The following is a 15,099-nucleotide window of genomic DNA, read 5'->3' as shown; positions in this document are numbered from 1 at the left end:
TGCATCATTATTCACAATAGCAGAAACGTGAAACCAACCGTGCTGCCAACTGAAAGAGGACTGGATAAAAAAAATATGGCACATATACACAATGGAATATTACACAGACATAAAGAAGGACAAAATTATGAACTTTGCAGCAACTTGGATGGACTTGGAGTCTATAATACTGAGTGGTCTTTCACAGAAGCAAAGAACTGAGTAACACATGTTCTCACTCATAAGCGGACCTTGAACAATTACCCACAGCGGGAAACTCCCGGTGGGGCGGGGACAGCGGAATTGGCAGTAATGAAAATCTGCCCGGGGCGGGGGGGAGTCATACTTCATACGTGCATAATGAACATTTGTATACCTAACCCTGAATTGTACCCCATATCTTTAAAATATACTTAAACATTTAAAAAAAAAACCCAAAAAACAAAAAAAGAGACAGAATGGGAGGTATGACACTCCCAAACTTTAAACTTTATTCTAAGACTACAATAATCAAAACACCCTGGTATCAGTACAAGAACAGGCATATAGACCAATAGAATAGGATAGAGATCAAGAAAGCAAAACCTCAATTTCTCAACCAACTCATCTTTGAAAAAGCTTCCACCAACAACCACTGGGGAGAGGTGAACCTATTCAGTAAACAGTGCTGGGAAAACTTGCGGACCATGCAGAAGATTGAAACATAACCCCTACCTATCACCTTCCACAACAATCAACTCTAAATGGATCAAAGACCTAAACATAAAATCTCAAACTATATGAGTCTTAGAAAATGCAGGAGACAGGCAACCCCCTTGGGTCCTCTTCTACTGTGGGAGCTTTTCTGTCCTCTCAATAAATCCTGTTTTCTAACACACAAAAAAGAAAAAAATGCAGGAGATGCCCATACAGAAATTGGAATATGTTACCAATTCCTGATCCAAACCCTACATGCCCTTGCTGTAAGAGATAATATAGACAAGTGGGACCTCATCAAACTGAAAAGCTTCTGCAAAGCAAAAGAAGCCATCAAGAGAGCAGAGAGACAGCCCACAGAATGGGAAAAAAATATTTACTGACTGTATATCTGACAAAGGAACATCCAGAATCTACAAGGAACTCAAATATGCTGAAAGGAAAAAACCAAACAGCCCCATTAAAAAGTGGGCAAAAGACATGAATAGACACTTCTCAAAAGAAGACATCCGAACAACCAACAGACACATGAAAAAATGTCCAGCCTCATTAATCATCAGAGAAATGCAAATCACAACCACATTGAGATAGCACCTAACTCCAGTAAGAATGGCTATCACTAATAAGATAAAAAACAACAGATGCCGGCGAGGATGCAGCAAAAAGGGAACACTTCTACACAGTTGGTGGGAAAGCAAACTAGTTCAAACACTTTGTTAAACAGCAAAAAGGGAACACTTCTACACAGTTGGTGGGAAAGCAAACTAGTTCAAACACTTTGTTAAACAGTGTGGCGATTTCTGAAAGAACTAGAAATTGATCTTCATATGATCCAGCAACCCCCCTACTGGGAATATACCTGGAGGAACTCAAATCATTTTACAAAGAAAGATACGTGTGTATGCATGTTTATGCAGCATTATTTACAAGAGTAAAAACATGGAACCAACCATGCTACTCATTAAAACTGGACTGGATACAAAAAAGTGGTATAAGTGCACGATGCAATGTTATGCTGCCATAAAGGACGACAAAATGATGGGCTTCGAAGCTACTTGGATGGGTTTAGAGTTGATCATACTCAGTGAGTTAATCACAGAAATGAAGACCTGAGTATCACGTGTTCTCACTCATAAGTGGACCCTGAACACGTATCATAATACTACAAGAAAGGGATTGGCTACCGCCAATCTACTGCCAGGGAGGAGTGCTCACAAAATAAGAGTGCATGATCCCAATCCAGGGAGGCCCAAACATCACCTGTATGTAGACCACTTATGTATCCGATCCTAACTTGTATCCCACGTCTTTAAAATAAAAAAAGAAATAATAAAAAAGAATAACGAATGAACAACCTTTTTCTTTCTAAGTAAGAAAGATGTCTTTCTCCTTCTCAAAGCCAGGCTTTGTGAGCTGCGCTGGTCCTCACGTGCTGGCACCTAAGGAAAAACACCACAGCTTCAGTTAGAGACAGGACCCCTTTGAGACCTTACCAGGCATGATGGTCCTCTTGCAGTGGAAGCACTTGGATGAGCACTCGTTAGAGTAGCACTCTGTGCACAGCAGGCGTTCGTCCTTGGCAGCAAAAGGCTTTTCCACCAAAGAGTGATTGCATTTGGTGCACTTGAAGCATCCTTCGTGCCAGTGCCGGCCTTTGTAACAGAGATCCTTCGAGACAGTAAATAAAAGTTAATTAAATTTGTTTGCAACAAAACAGGCCATTTTATAAGACAAAACTGAACACTCCTGGGATTTTTGTGCCAGTAGGTTGTGCTAGCAGCTTGAGGGGAAGTTGTTATTGATACTGTTACCCATGGAGAGGAGACTCTCCAGGGTAATTAAGAGCTAGAGCCTGGGGCTTTCTTGATGGGTCACTAAAGTGTCAGCTGGGAAATAAATTCTCTATTTCTTCAAATTTTTCCTACATTCTTCTTAGAAACTACAAAATAGATTTTTTGTGGAATAATGTTTTAAATTTTAGATGGCAAAATCCTGTTACTTTTTGAGACTTAACTAAAGAAGCAAACAACAACAACAAAATAATAATATTTAACCAAAGAAAAGAAAAAGAAGGAAGGAAGGAAGGAAGGAAGGAAGAAGGAAGGAAGGAAGCAAGGAAGGAAGGAAGGAAGGAAGGAAAAAAATAATGAGCATGTAGAAAAAATGGCTGGTATGTGTCAGAGGTATCAGGGCACAATGGAATTTAGTAGAGATGGGGCAAATTTTTAAGTAAGAAAACACAGATTTTTGAGTCCTATGCCTCCCGTTATTGATGTATTTATTTACACCTTATTTATTCCAGAAATAACTCAATATTGTAGCTGTGTAACTTTGGGCAAATATCTTAACCTCTTTCATCTTCAGCATCCTAACTCACCTCATAAGGTCAAGTAAGGATTAAAGCATGTTATATTTTATAGTGCTAAGCGTAGTAGCTGAAACTTGACTGATGGTAGCTTTTAAGATCCTTATGTCTAGTAGCTGAGAAATAGTGGTGAAAGTCAACACTGAATGAAAAGTCATTCTAAAGCATTGATCTGCAGCTCAAATGCAGTAATTCTGTGAATTGAGGCGACCTACCTTGGAATCTGATTCGATTGGTTCCTTGCACTCCTCACAACGGTTAGAAAAGATACGATCATAGCATGAGACGCAGTATGGATTGTCATCCTTTAGTACATATTTCTTCCCAAGAAGTGAGGCTGTGCAGTACTGACAATCAAACTGAGCGGTTGTCATGTTGGTTTGATCCTAAGAATAAGAAAGTGATTCATGTATATAACGGCAGAATTTTGTTTATAAGATAAATGATAAAGCCTCGGTACAATGTGAGTGTACTTGATTTGAATGCATTTATATTTATATTAATTAATTTATATTTTCTTAAGCAAAACAACACCAACTTAAGAAAATATGCCTGTAGCCCTGGCGACACTTGGAGTGATTTAGGAAAGGTTACTCTCCCAACTTGGCAGTTCCTCTGTGTTTTGCTAAAATAATGCATCAAACCAGCAGCCAGATTGTGAAAAACACCTTGTATTCATCATGAGCAAATGAGGAATTCAATGAGAATAGGATATAATGTTGAAATAGGATGGTTTCACCTCAAGGATATGAGTAAGAACTGCTGCTAGGGTTTTTACTGACTGTATCACTTGCTGTCTTGCTGGAACGTTCTGGAGGCAGAATTTGATGGAAATCACACCAAATATCTTTTATACTCAAATAGAAACTAATAGTCAATTACATTGTCATATTCTAGATTACACTTTTCTTCCTTGAATCTTTATTGGGTACCTGATAAGGGTTCTGCATGTGAATCTTAAAGTCTTCCTGGACCATACAAGTCTTCTTTTGGGATATCCTTCTTACCTGTGGCCTCAATCACACCAATTATGCTGGATTCCAAAATATTTGTTTTCTGCTAGGTGTAGGGGCCTTGGACATCTTCACTTAAATGTTTTACACCAAATTGTCCAAATAAAACTCCTCAGCATATAGGATTCAACCCAAGTGCTAGGTCTTTGTGATCATTATTTAGCAATCAGACGTAGAAGAACAGAAAAAATCATCAGCGGTAGAAAATGGTAATAGACTCCTTCAGGCTTTAGGGAAAAGCTAACATATATGTAGCATAAATACCTGTTTCATGATAGCTATGAATAAAATAGTTAGAATTTATCACCAAGGTCAATTTCATTCTGTAAGGTGAATGACTAATGAAACATAAAGCCAATGAGAGGATAATGACTCTGATTATTTTGGAAATTTAGGAAAATCATTAAGGAACAAAACATATAGACTTCAAAAGGTTTTAATTTAGCATTGAACGTGAATTTTCTTTTTTCTTTTTATTTTTTTGAGTCGGAATCTCACTCCGTTGCCCAGACTGGAGTGCAGTGGCCGCTCCCGGCCAACGCAGCCTCGACCTGCTGAGCTCCGGTGGTCCTTCTGCCTCAGCCTTCCAAGGAGCTGGAACTACAGGCACGCACTACCACATCCAGCTGATTTTTTGATTTATTGTAGAGATGAGGTCTCGCTTGCCCAGGCGGGTCTCGAACCCGCGGGCTCAGGCAATCCACTCAACTCAGCCTCCCAAAGGCGCGGGATTACAGGCTGAGCCACCGAGCCTGGCATGAACATGAATTTTCAATTGCTACCAAAAGTAGTAACACTGATATTACTTGGAGAATGAGATTTGTCATCTCAGTATTTACAGAAATGTGTTAAGAGCTCTCTCCTCTGCCTCAGAATTTTTTAATTTTTATTTTTTGAACTGGAGTCTCACTCAGTTGCCCAGACTAGAGCACAGTGGCACACTCACGGCCACCCCAGAGTCATCCTGCTGGGCTTAGTTGATTCTTCCACCTCAGCCTTCCAAGTACCTGGACTATAGGCGTGCACTACCATGCCTGGCTAATTTTTTGAGTTGTTGTAGAGATGAGGTCTCACCAAGTTGCCCAGGTTGTTCTCGAACTTGTGAGCTAAGGTAATCCCCTCATCTCGGCCTCCCAAAGTGCTGGGATTACAGACTTGAGCTACCATGCCCGGCCAGAAGCACTCAGATAAAAAAGATCAGTTAATTATTACGATGTTTTTTCCAGCATTTTTGATGCGAATTTGGATTAACTACATTTGAACTGTTATTCTCACACATTTTGCCTTCTCTTATTTTGGCGATTAGGTTCCCAGCAGAGAACCTTGCCAAATGCCCATCATTATTAATTCTGTACGTTGCAGTTTTGCTCTGCTGTTCCTCACTAAGAAGTGGAGAAAAGACTGAGGATTTGGAACATGTGGGTCTTTTCCCAGGAAAGATGAAAATTCAGACTAGAAAGTTCACAGTGGAACATGGCCAAAATGATCTGCAAAGAACATTGAATTCTCTATTTGATTTATTCCACAGAAATGTCCCTTTTTAGTGAATACAAACACACTCAGAGGGTTACTGAGGACTTGGAAACAGCAGGAAAATAGATCTGATTCCCTTGAAAGTTTTAAAAATAAAAGTTCTATTCACATTACAGTGTTCAAGTGTTTATCACCGAATAGAAATAAGTTACCTTTAATGTACCTTTTGCTTTCAGCCCTTAATATAGGAAATATCATTTTCACTATAACTGCTTATTTAATTTTAGACGTGTGTAATAGCACCTTTAAGTATGGACCTCTTAGGGATAAGTTTGGAAAGGCAAGCTAGAGCTAGGTCTTCAATTGCTTGTTTCAGACTAGAGTTGAACTTTTTTCTATGAAAAATATAAACATTGATTATTTTAATAGCTAAGTGACATGTCTTGAGTTGAGATTTATGAAAGTTAACTTAGAAATAGTGATAGAAGGAATTAAAGGTAGATATACTTTAGGAGGAAAACTAATTGGGGTGTGGGGTGTGTGTGTGTGTGTGTGTGTGTGTGTGTGTGTGTATGTTCTGAGTCAGGGTCTCACTCAGTTGCCCAGGCTGGAGTGCAGTGGTATGCTCACAGCTACCACAGTCTCAACCTGCTAGGCTCAGGTGATCCTTATGCCTCAGCCTTCCAAGTAGATGGAACTTAGGCATGTGCCATCACACCAGCTAATTTTTTTTTTATTGTAGGAATGAGGTCTTACTGTGTTGCCCAGGCTGGTATTGAGCCCCTGGGCTCAGGCAGTCCTCTAGTCTCTGCCTCTGAAAGTGCTGGGATTACAGACATGAGCCACTGTGCCCAGCAGTAGCTCTTTTTTCAATATTCCATTTAATCAACAAATATTATGCCATCTTTTAAAAAAAAGTATTGTCAGATGTGTTTGGGGAGGGATTATGGAGAGGAATAAGTGAGATATTTCCCTTAAGGGACAATCCATTAAAGAAACAAATCATAAGAATAAACTATTAATTATTAACCAATTTATATTAATAAGTAATTACATATAATTTAAAATATTAAACATTTATATATATTTTATATGTATAAAGAGAGAGAGAGAGAGTTGCAGAGACTGTGAAACCAAGTAATAGAATAGCACCCCAATGTATATACACTTTTGGAGTTATGAGAAGTCAAAGATTGATTTCAGATTAGGGAGTGAGAATGAAATTGGGAATCAGAGAAGGAAGTATTTGGGGTGTTCAAGTGAAGGTAGGTGTTGATAGCTTGATTTAGAAAAAAGAATTATGTGAAATGTCTCAAGATCATGTGTGGGAATCAAAATGCAGGAAGGCTTAAAAAGTAAATGGGAGGCAGAAAATGTCATCCTGAGAATTCACATAGGGGTACCTGATTAGTGTGCCACAAAAAAAGACAAGGGCACAAAAAGAGAAACTCATTGGGAGACAAGATTAACTCAGTGTCAGGTGCATTGAATTAGAGGAACTAGACTAGAGGGACATCAAGCTGGATATCTAAAATATTAGGCTGAGTTGTCACATTAAACTAAGACATTTCGGCTATTTTCATAGAAGAACCATCTAATAGTTGACAGGATACAATGGTAACTGAAGTTATGAGATTGGATGAGACCATCAAAGAAAGCTGTAGTGTAGACAAGTGGAAAAAAGGTAAAAGATAAACTCATAGATAAATGCATAGTATGTGGTGAGGAGGAGATTAAGTAGATGCAGTAAAAGATCCCAGTGTTTGAAAGACAAAGGACATGAGAACTTCAAGAAAAGAATGGATAATAATACCAAGTAAGGAAAGTGTTAACAAGGAGGTAAATGGTGCCTTCAAAAGAGTAGTTTGAAGGCACTGACTTAGCTGATGTCAGAGGCGGAATTGGCAGTAGTGGGAATCTGCCTGGAGATGTGGGTGGGGGGCACCCTCATTAACAAGGGTACCTGCATAATGAACATTTGTATGACTAACCCTGAATTGTACCCCACATCTTCAAAATAAAAAAAAAAAATTAAAAGGTGAAAAAATTCACTTGTGGAAAAAAATATCTACCTTGGAGGTATCAGAGAATTAATATTGCAGCGAAGAATTGAGTTGACATAGTCCAAAAGAAGGAGGAAGACACAGGTAAGCTTGATATTTAGGGTCTTCCTTTCCCAGAAACTTCTCCACATTCAGAAAGAAAAAATTATGGAATGAGAAGCTGAGCAGCAGCTCTGACGACCTTGAAGGGCTAGGAGGACAAAGACCATGGATCTTCAGTGTAGAAGGTCTGGTAGTTCCACTTAGTGTCAATGAGATTCCCAAGGAGCAATACTCTTGGGATAAGGGTAAATCAGAAGTAAATTAGTATTTCAGAGACAGAAGCTCAGCTGTGAATTACCTCAATTTCTAAAATTATATTGAGATAATATAATTTCTAAAATTATATTGAGATAATTTTCAAATACTAGTGTCTGTAACTGAACACCAGGGTAAATGCACATCCTGTCTGAAGGACGAAAACATCATCCTATGTCTCAATTACTTTCATAAGTTTTCCTATGCAATGTCTAACACTAAACAAAAATGAACATATTCAGAATGAGTCAAGGGAACATAAGCAAACAATAGAAACATACAAATAAGAGGTTGTAGATTTTGGAGTTATAAGACAGACATAAAACTATCCTTCCAGAGGGATGAGCATAATAAATATCAGAAAATTTGGCAGAGAATTAGAAACAATAACATGTAGATTCCAGTGTGGAAATTTACAACAGTTAAAATTAGTTACTGAACAGGGAAATTAAGCAAAGACTAGATTAAATAAATGAGATAATCAGTGAAATAGAAAATAACTTAAACTTGATGAGAAAAGACATGGAAAGTGCACTTAAGAAAATAAGAAAAGCTGGGCACAGTGGCTCACGCCTGTAATCTCAGTACTTTAGAAGCCGGAAGCGAGAGGTTTGCCTGATTCCAGGGGTTCAAGATCAGCCTAGGCAACTTGGTGAGACCTCATCTCTACAATAAATCAAAAAATTAGTCAGATGTGGTGGAGGGTGTGTGTGGTTCCAGCTACTTGGAAGGCTGAGGCAGAAAGATCACCTGAGCCCTGCAGGTCGAGGCTGTGATGGTCATGAGCATGCCACTGCACTCCAGCCTGGGTGACAGTGAGATACCTACTAAAAAAAAAAAAAAAAAAAAAAAAAAAAAAAAAAAAAAAAAAAAAAACAAAAAAAAAAAAAAAAAAAAAAAAAAAAGTAAGAAATATGAGTGGTAGAGTAAGAATGAGATTAGGAGAAAAATGTATAAATGATATTTTAAGAAATAATGACCAGCCTTCCAAAACTGACAAAATAGTTCATGACCAAAATTTTAAAAACAAAAACCGTGAACCTCAACCAGACTTACAAAATACACAGGGAAAAATCCTGTCAAAAAACAAATATATTTCAAAACATCACTTTCAGATCAACAGCAAATTGAGGAATTGTCTACTTCTCAACAGAAAAAAAGGAAGATAGACAATGAAGAGATATATTCAAATTGCTGAAAAAAAAATTAGAAGCCAGCCTGGACGTACATACATAGATAAAAATTTATTTTGACAATGAAGGAGAAAGACATTTTCAGACAATTAGAAACTGAATTTATTAATATAGAATCCACATCAAAATAAATAATAGAGTGTTCTTCAGGCATAAGAATATTGACTTCAGATCGAATCTCACAGATGCAGAAAAGAGTAGGAAAATGAAAATTGTAAACACATGTGCTGAACCTACATAAGCATTGACTGTATAGAACACCTCTATGCCAAAAAAATCAGAAAATGTAAATAAAATTGAAAAATTCTAAGATAAATAAACTATTAAAAATGACCCAAATAAACATAAAATTGTGACTTGTTGATAACTTAGAGAAGTTAAATTTGTAGTTAAAAGTCTAAGTACAAAATACAATGCAAGTCAAAGTGAGTGGATTTTGCCAAACTTTCAAAATGAAATACACAAACTATACTAAACAATTAAAAACAGGATCATGACCCAGTTAACTTTGAGCCTTAAAAGGTTGATACCAAGATGTGAGAATATTATGAGAAAGTAAAATTATAGAGTAATAATACAGCAATAAATAAAAAACTGACCTAAAATAATAACAAACACAAATAAGAACCTATATCAAAAGACTACCTGGTTTGGGCACAATGACTCATTTCTATAATCCCAGCATTTTGGGAGGCCAAGGTGAGAGAATTGCCTGAACCCACGGGTTCAAGACCAACCTGGGCAATTTGGTGAGACTTCATCTCTACAATTAATCCAAAAATTAGCCGGGCATGGTGGTGCATTCCTATAGTTCCAACTACTTGGAAGATTGAGGTGGAAGGACTAACTGAACCCAGCAGGTTGAGGCTGCAGTGACCATGAGCAACATGCCACTGCACTCCAGCCTGGGCAACAGAGTGAGACTCCAACTCAAAAAAAAAAAAAACCAAAAAAAAACCAAAAAAAGAAAACAAACCCCACCAAAACCAAACAAACAAAAAACCCTACCTGAATTCAGAGAAATATAAAGAGATTAGTACACCTTAATCAAGTTGATTTTATTTCAGGAATGAAAGTTCAGTTTAAAATTCAAAAGAAAATAACAGTATCTCACCACTTTTGCCAAGTAAAGAGAAAGCTATGTAATTACCTCAGCAAGTGAAGAAAAGGCATTTGATGAAATCTGACTTCAATTTGTGATCAAAAACCCTTAGTAAACTAAGAACAAAAGGAGGTTCTTCAATGTAGTTTAAAAAAAAATCCCATAGCAAACATATTTAAATGATAAATATTGGTAGGTTTTACTCTGAGATAAGTAGGGAAAGAATATCCACAATGACCACTTCTATTTGACTTTACACTGGAAGTAATAGACTGTGCAGTAAGATGAGAAAAAAAGTATAAGAATTATAAAAAAAAAACTTCATTATTTACTGATGATCTGATTGTGGAGAAAATGCAAAAGATTCTGTGATAACTTATTAGAATTTATAAGTGAGCTATTAGAGTTGCTAGATAAAATGTCTATATACAAAATCAATTGTATTCCTATATAACAGTAACAAAAACATTTATTTATTTATTTTAATAGTTTTGGGGGGTACAAATAGTTTTTGGTTACATAAATGCATTTTATGGTGGCAAAGAAGTCTAGGCTTAAGTGTACCCACCACCTTCACCTGTGCACATTGTATCCCATGCAAAGTAAAATTTTAAAAAATTAATTTATGATATTATTTTAAAATCCTCAAATACCCTCCACTAAATCTAGTAAGAATGTATGAGATCTCTACATAGAAAACTATAAAATGTTGAAGGAACATAAAAACAACCCAAATAAATTAGTGAAAGAATATACCATGTTCATAAATTTGAAGACATTATTGTGAAGGTGCTATTTCTCCTCCATTTAACCTATAGATGCAAACCAAAATTCTATCAAGTTGTTTCTTGTTACAAATGGATTCTGTAATTTATAAAGAAATGCAAAAGGCTAAGAATAGTGAAATCACATTTGAACAAGAACAAAATGAGAAGACTTTTAAAATAAGATATCACAGCAACATAAAGTCACTGCAGTGGATACTGTGGTATAAATACATGATTAAATGCTTAGATCATTAACACAGAATAGAGAGCTCAGAAACAAATCCACAAATATATGGACACATGACCTAAAGGGACAGTGATAAATGATGAAGAACAAGGGTCATCTTTTCAGTAAATAGTCTTGAATCATTTGTAATTATTTTCATATGTAAAAGAATAAACTAGATTATTACTTCACATCATATAAAATTAATATAAGTGGAATATGGGTCTCAAGGTTAGGATGAAACAATTACCCTTTGGAAATATGGGAGAATGTTTTTTATCAACAGGTAGCATGAAAGATTTTTTTTTAAGTAAAGCAGAAAATTACTGACCACATAGAAGAGATTTAATACATTAGACCAAATTAAACCTAAGAGCCTGTTTGTCAAATAAGAGGGAAAATGAGAACCATAGAGTTTAAGAAGGTATTGTTACTCATTAATCAACAAAGAGCTCAACCCAATAAAAGTGCAAAAGACTTGAATGTATATACAGAAGAGGATAACCCACTGGCTAATAAACTTGAAAATGTCCTCAGCCTCATTAACAATCACTGAAAGAGAAGTAAGCAGGTTCCTTGAAACAAAATCAATATATAATGATCAACAGAATTTCTCTACATCAGAAATACAATGTTAAAAAGTACAACATTCAAGTGCAATAGAAATTGTACTTGTCATAAATGCAGCAAAACATGTCTAAAAACTTTATGATAGTAGAACAATTTGTTGTAAACAAATATATCAAAAATGAGATTTCTGGTTAGTGGGAGAAAACATTAGTTACTCAAGAAATGGCACAGAAATAATTGGTTACACATGAAGCAAAAAACTGAAATAAATACATACCTCATACCGTATTCAAAACAATTCCATCAGCAATATGAAAGGCAAATCATAAAGGAGTAAATCTTAGGTTAGAATTTTTTTTAAAATCATGAAACACAAACTATAAATGAAAAGATAGATTTATTAAAAAATTGCTGACTTCAAGACACTATTTAAAGAGTGAAACGACATGCCATAATATAACAGGTGACATTTGCCACAGGAAACTGACAAAGGATTAGAATACAAAATGTATACATTTCTATGAATAAATAAGATAATTAAAATAAACAAATGGAAAAATAGGCAAAATATGTGAGCAAATATTTTTCTCCTGTAAGTGGAAAATATAGATTTTAAAGAAAGAACAATCTACTCTTAATTCATGAAATTTACATTGATCTGATCAGCAAACCATAATGAATTACATTTGCACCTACTAAGTAAGAAAAGATTAGCAAGGCTGACAATATCAAATATTGGTGAGGATAAATAAGCAATAGGAACTCTTACCCAGTGAAAATGAGAATGCAAGATGGATGGATGAAGTCACTCTGAAAAACTATTTTTCATTATATTTTAAAGTCGAGGACGTACTTTTCATGTGACTCAGCAATTTCACTCCCAAGTGTGTAAATTTGAGAAAAACATGTACAAGAATGCTCACAGCAATATAGTTTATCTAGCTATAACAAAAAGCCTGAATGTTCATCAAAGGGAAAATGGATAAATAAATGTATGGTCTGACAACATCTTGTCATAGGGCAATAAAAACAGATGACTTGCAGATACTCTTTTCAGTGCAGAAGAACTTTATAATATTGAGTAAATAAGCAAGTTTCAAAGAGTAAATACACCAGAATATTTATATAATGTTCAAACAACCAAAATGGATGGTTAGAAATTATAAATATGTGCTATTAAAGCTATTTTTCAAAATGTAGTAATGATTAACACAAAATTCAGGATGCAATTTAAGATTATTTAACTTCCAGAGTTAGAAAAAGAATTGGGAAGCTGCACAGAAGGTTTCAAATATATAGGGGATATTTGGTTTCTTAAGCCAATTTGCTATTCCTTATACTTTGTATATACGTTATAAAAATTATTTTCTATAGGAAAGGACTTCAAAAAGTTCAGAGAAAAATGGAGTTACAAAATAACAATACAAAAATATAAACTTTATTTCTCAACATAAGCTCCATCAAGCTTAAGATACTTTGGTAAGTGATGATAACAGCCATTTAGTCCATCCCTAAACAAATGTGGGTCCTGAGAGTTTAACCAAGTCAATGCAGTGTTTTTTTACATAATTAACTGAAGAAAGACGCATATCCTTTAAATATTATTTTTAAGACAAAGAGAAGTTAAAAGGAATCAAGTCAGAATTGTAAGGTGGATGCATAATGATTTTCCACAGAAACACTCACAAAATTGCCCTTGTTTAATGAGTGGAATGAGCAGGGACATTGTTGAGGTGCAAAAGACTCTCCAGTAAAGATTTCCCAGGCATTTTTTCCCCGAGAACTTTGGTTAATTTTCTCTAAACACCCTTCTGTTAAGCAGATGTTAACAGTCTTTGGCCTTCCAGAAATTCAACAAGAAAGATGTCTTGAGCATTCCAAAAAACTGTTGATATGATTTTGCTCTAGACCTGTCTGCTTTTACTTTGCCTGGACAACTTTCAACTCTTGGTAGCCATTCCTTTGATTTTGCTTTGTCTTCAGGATCATACTGATAAAGCTCATTTCATTTCCTGTTGCAATTCTTTAAGAAATGCTTCAGGATCTTGATCCCACTTATGTAAAATATCTATTCAAAGCTCTGATCTTGTCTGTAGCTAATCTGAACACAACAGTTTTGGCATCCATTGAGTGGAGAGTTTTCTCAACTTTAATCTTTTAGTCATAATTGTATGGGCTGAACCCATTGAGAAGTCTATGGTATTGGCTACTATTTCTGCTGTTAATTGTCAACCCTCTTCAATTAGGACATGAACAAGATTAATTTTTTTTTCCCCAAATCAGTGTGGATGGTCTGCCACTGAGGGCTTCATTTTCACTATCATCTCATCCCTTCTTAAAACAAGTTATCCACTTGTAAACTGATTTCTTTGGGGGTATTTCCTCATACATTTTTCACAAAGCATCAATGATTTCACCATTCTTCCACCCAAGTCTCACCATAAATTTGATGTTTGCTCTTGTTTCAATTTTAACAGAATTTATGTTGCTCTGATAGGGGCTCTTTTCAAACTGATGTGTTATCCTCCTTAGTGTTTCAAACTACACCCTTTTCAGACATTTTAGAACAAGTTAGTACAGGTTTATTTTGGTGTAAAAATTTTGGAAACTCTGGCAAATTTTTTTATAATATGTATTTTCCATGTACTTCAATCCCCTTGTATGTGTAATCTTTTATTTTAAAAAAGGTTTTTAAGAGTGAGTGGATGGTGGATAAATAGAAGTAGTATTTATTACATCATTCTTTTATTATGCATGCCAACAAAGGCAGTAATTCAGATGAACATAGCAATATCCAGGAAAGGGTTTTATGTGCTGATGGAGGTCGTGGAAGTTATTAACAGGGAAGACGTGGGATGCTTGTCGACTGAATAAAAGAATGAACTGCTGAAGGAGAACTTTGTAGATGCAAGAGAGGGGAAAGGGAGACAATAAAGGTCTCACCTTTCTTCCCCCTCTTCTCCCCTCTTTCCTACTCCTTCTCTTTTCTCTTCTCTATCTCAATATTCAGCTCCCATGGAACTGTGCAAAGCACTGGCATGGTTCCATGTTAGCTTGTGGTAACAAGTTTTAGTTAACACAGCATCATGCACATCAAGGACTGCCTATATGTGTCTATTACTTTCTCATTGTACATTAGACATTTTTTAAGTAAGAGGGTTTTACCTTTCTTATGTGAAGTTGAAATTGTACTAGGATATACTTTTGGCTTTCTGGTTTTCAATAATGGCTCCAATAAGGGAGTTGTATTTTTGAGAAATTTTATTTCTTTGTGCTATAACTTGAGGGGATTGAATTACCAGATATTCTTATTCTAAACGCCAATTATAATAAGTTACGGCACTGATTTGATTAT

At 35.7% G+C, this 15,099-nt stretch overlaps 1 protein-coding gene across 2 annotated transcripts in view; it reads right to left on the bottom strand.

Annotated features, from left to right (window-relative positions):
* The window catches only part of FHL5 (four and a half LIM domains 5), a 53,772-nt gene that overhangs the window by 11,488 nt on the left and 27,185 nt on the right, over positions 1 to 15,099 (bottom strand). For both annotated transcript variants that reach the window (XM_021705976.1, XM_008072138.1), the window contains 2 exons: positions 3,256 to 3,426; positions 2,169 to 2,343 (listed from right to left, as the gene is read on the bottom strand). In XM_021705976.1, the coding sequence (XP_021561651.1) occupies positions 2,169 to 2,343; positions 3,256 to 3,414 (334 nt within the window). In that variant the 5' untranslated portion in view covers positions 3,415 to 3,426. The remainder of the gene's footprint in view (positions 1 to 2,168; positions 2,344 to 3,255; positions 3,427 to 15,099) is intronic.

Source organism: Carlito syrichta, unplaced genomic scaffold (genome assembly GCF_000164805.1).
Source record: "Carlito syrichta isolate Samal-C Ts95f unplaced genomic scaffold, Tarsius_syrichta-2.0.1 Scaffold314865, whole genome shotgun sequence".
Taxonomy (NCBI): Eukaryota; Metazoa; Chordata; class Mammalia; order Primates; family Tarsiidae; genus Carlito; species Carlito syrichta.
Note: the sequence above shows the minus strand (reverse complement) of the source record. Positions and strands in the feature narration are given on the sequence as shown.